At 34.5% G+C, this 2,013-nt stretch overlaps 1 protein-coding gene across 1 annotated transcript; it reads left to right on the top strand.

Annotated features, from left to right (window-relative positions):
- The first annotated feature begins 649 nt into the window (after positions 1–649).
- Positions 650–1,624, top strand: LOC113323309. Its single transcript, XM_026571594.1, has one exon. The coding sequence runs from the start codon at positions 927–929 to the stop codon at positions 1,452–1,454; it is 528 nt and encodes a 175-aa protein (XP_026427379.1). The 5' UTR covers positions 650–926; the 3' UTR covers positions 1,455–1,624.
- The last annotated feature ends 389 nt before the right edge of the window (positions 1,625–2,013 follow it).

Genomic DNA, 2,013 nt, shown 5'->3' with positions numbered 1-2,013 from the left:
AACTAATTCTGCACTTGCACGCATATCTGATCAAAAAACAAAAAAAAATGTTAAAAATAAAGTTAGGAAATTGATGATTGTTGCATTTTCAGGCATCAACACATTTTTAGTCATCAAAATATTATTTTTTTACCAACCTAAAAACTCTTGCTAAACTGACATTCTATTGCTTTACGCCCTCAAAATATTTGAGTACAGGGACAATGACTTGTGACTAACTGAGGCCCTGGACTGGAGATCAAATAGCAGGCTCCAAGCAGGGCCCGGATGACGTAATGTTTGCTTAGTTCATTTGTCTCGGTCGGCCCCAATGTGCAACAACCATCCGATATAGGTTCACACGGACTTTACACTTACCACTCTGGTGGACCGTGGACAAGAATTAGTTATGATAAGGAGTCCGTTTTGATAGCTTCCAAGTTGCAACTTTACTTAGCTAAACACATGATCAGTCATCACCACATATAATTCTTTAGGCTTTTAGCCGCCTCTATGATATATGACATCATCACTCAAAAAGGTGCAACGTCAGCATATCCCTCAAAACTCATTTTAAGCCGCCACGCATACAAAGGGACCCATTTATATCTATTTAACGTTCAAAGATAAATAGAAGTTTCTATTTTCCGTCCAATAAAAATCATTAATATCTCTTCCCCTTTTCTCTTCATTTCTCTCAAAAATTTCCTTGTATTATCTTCTTCCAAGTAACTACATAAAACTTAGTTTTCTCCTTCTAGAACCGTTTCCGTACTCCTATATTATATAATAACACCTTGTTATCCTTTCAATTTAGAATAATTGATCAAATCACTTTGTTGCCGGTCAGAGCCCAAGCTAGCTTCAATTATTTTATAATCATCATCAACTTTCCACTTCCTCTTCTTCATCAATATATCCGCTCATATTCTCTCGATTACTTCTTCATGGAAAATAGACCAAGTGTGAGGAAGGGTACTAACAGTAGTACAACAAATAAGTACTCTATTCCTAAGAAAATATCTAAACCAGTCAAAGTTGTTTATATATCAAACCCTATGAAGGTGAAAACAAGTGTTTCTGAGTTCAGATCTTTGGTTCAAGAGCTCACGGGCCGCGATTCTGATATATCATCCAGATCTTTTGATAGGTCAAGATTCACGGATTCTAATGAAATCGATAACTTTCAAACTGTTCCACATGACAATCATCGATCTGAAAACATGAAAGTCAATTTAGCAAGGACTAATACTAATGATAATATTAATCATCAGCAACAACAACAATATGGTGATTTTACAGAAGAGGTTCTTGGGTTTGATTACCCTAGTTGGATGAGCACATCATCTGATTCTTCATCATCAATATTTGAACCTCTTGATGATGTATTTGTCTCTCGAGTGATGGAGAGTATGAACGGGGTTTTGCCCTTAACCCCATTGATGGAAGTTCAACCAACATTTGGTGGATTTTAGTCAACCCTTGATGCAGTAGTACTGGTGTAAAGTATAAACTAGTAATTATTTATACATGCTTTTTCGTTTACTAGCTCGTACATGTAATTAACTATATATTATTAAGTGTTCGTTTCTATAGTTATGCATTCTTATTGGTATTTCTTGTTAACTAGAAACTTTTTATTTTTTATCATTTGTTGGAAACCTGGAATCTCATTATATTATGTCTGTTGGTTTAGTTACTGCATTTATCGTTGGTTGTGAATAAAAATAACAATACCGGCCGATAGGTATAACCAGTTGTCTTTTAGGGTCCTTGAATATAAGCATCGATTGGGGTGTTGGTTTACTTTAAGTAGAAGCTGACATGAAAACTAATTACAAGTTAACTAAAATGTAGTTGTTACTTTCAGTGTCTTCTTTGCTCCTCATCATCTTTCTAAAATCATAAAATTGGTTAAAAAGATCAAAATCAACAATTTCTGGATAAAAAAGACATTTAGATTTTGATACTGTTTAAATGGGCAAAAATGTAAAAATAGTCAGGATGTAAACACTTTCATCCTGCCCATTTTCA

This window comes from Papaver somniferum, chromosome 11 (assembly GCF_003573695.1).
Source record: "Papaver somniferum cultivar HN1 chromosome 11, ASM357369v1, whole genome shotgun sequence".
NCBI classification, from domain to species: domain Eukaryota; kingdom Viridiplantae; phylum Streptophyta; class Magnoliopsida; order Ranunculales; family Papaveraceae; genus Papaver; species Papaver somniferum.
The sequence above is the reverse complement of the archived record's forward strand: the minus strand, read 5'-3'. Positions and strand labels throughout refer to the sequence as shown.

Bases quoted from the DNA above. Each gene is read 5' to 3' on its own strand.
- LOC113323309 (XM_026571594.1), top strand. From the start codon at position 927: ATGGAAAATAGACCAAGTGTGAGGAAGGGTACTAACAGTAGTACAACA.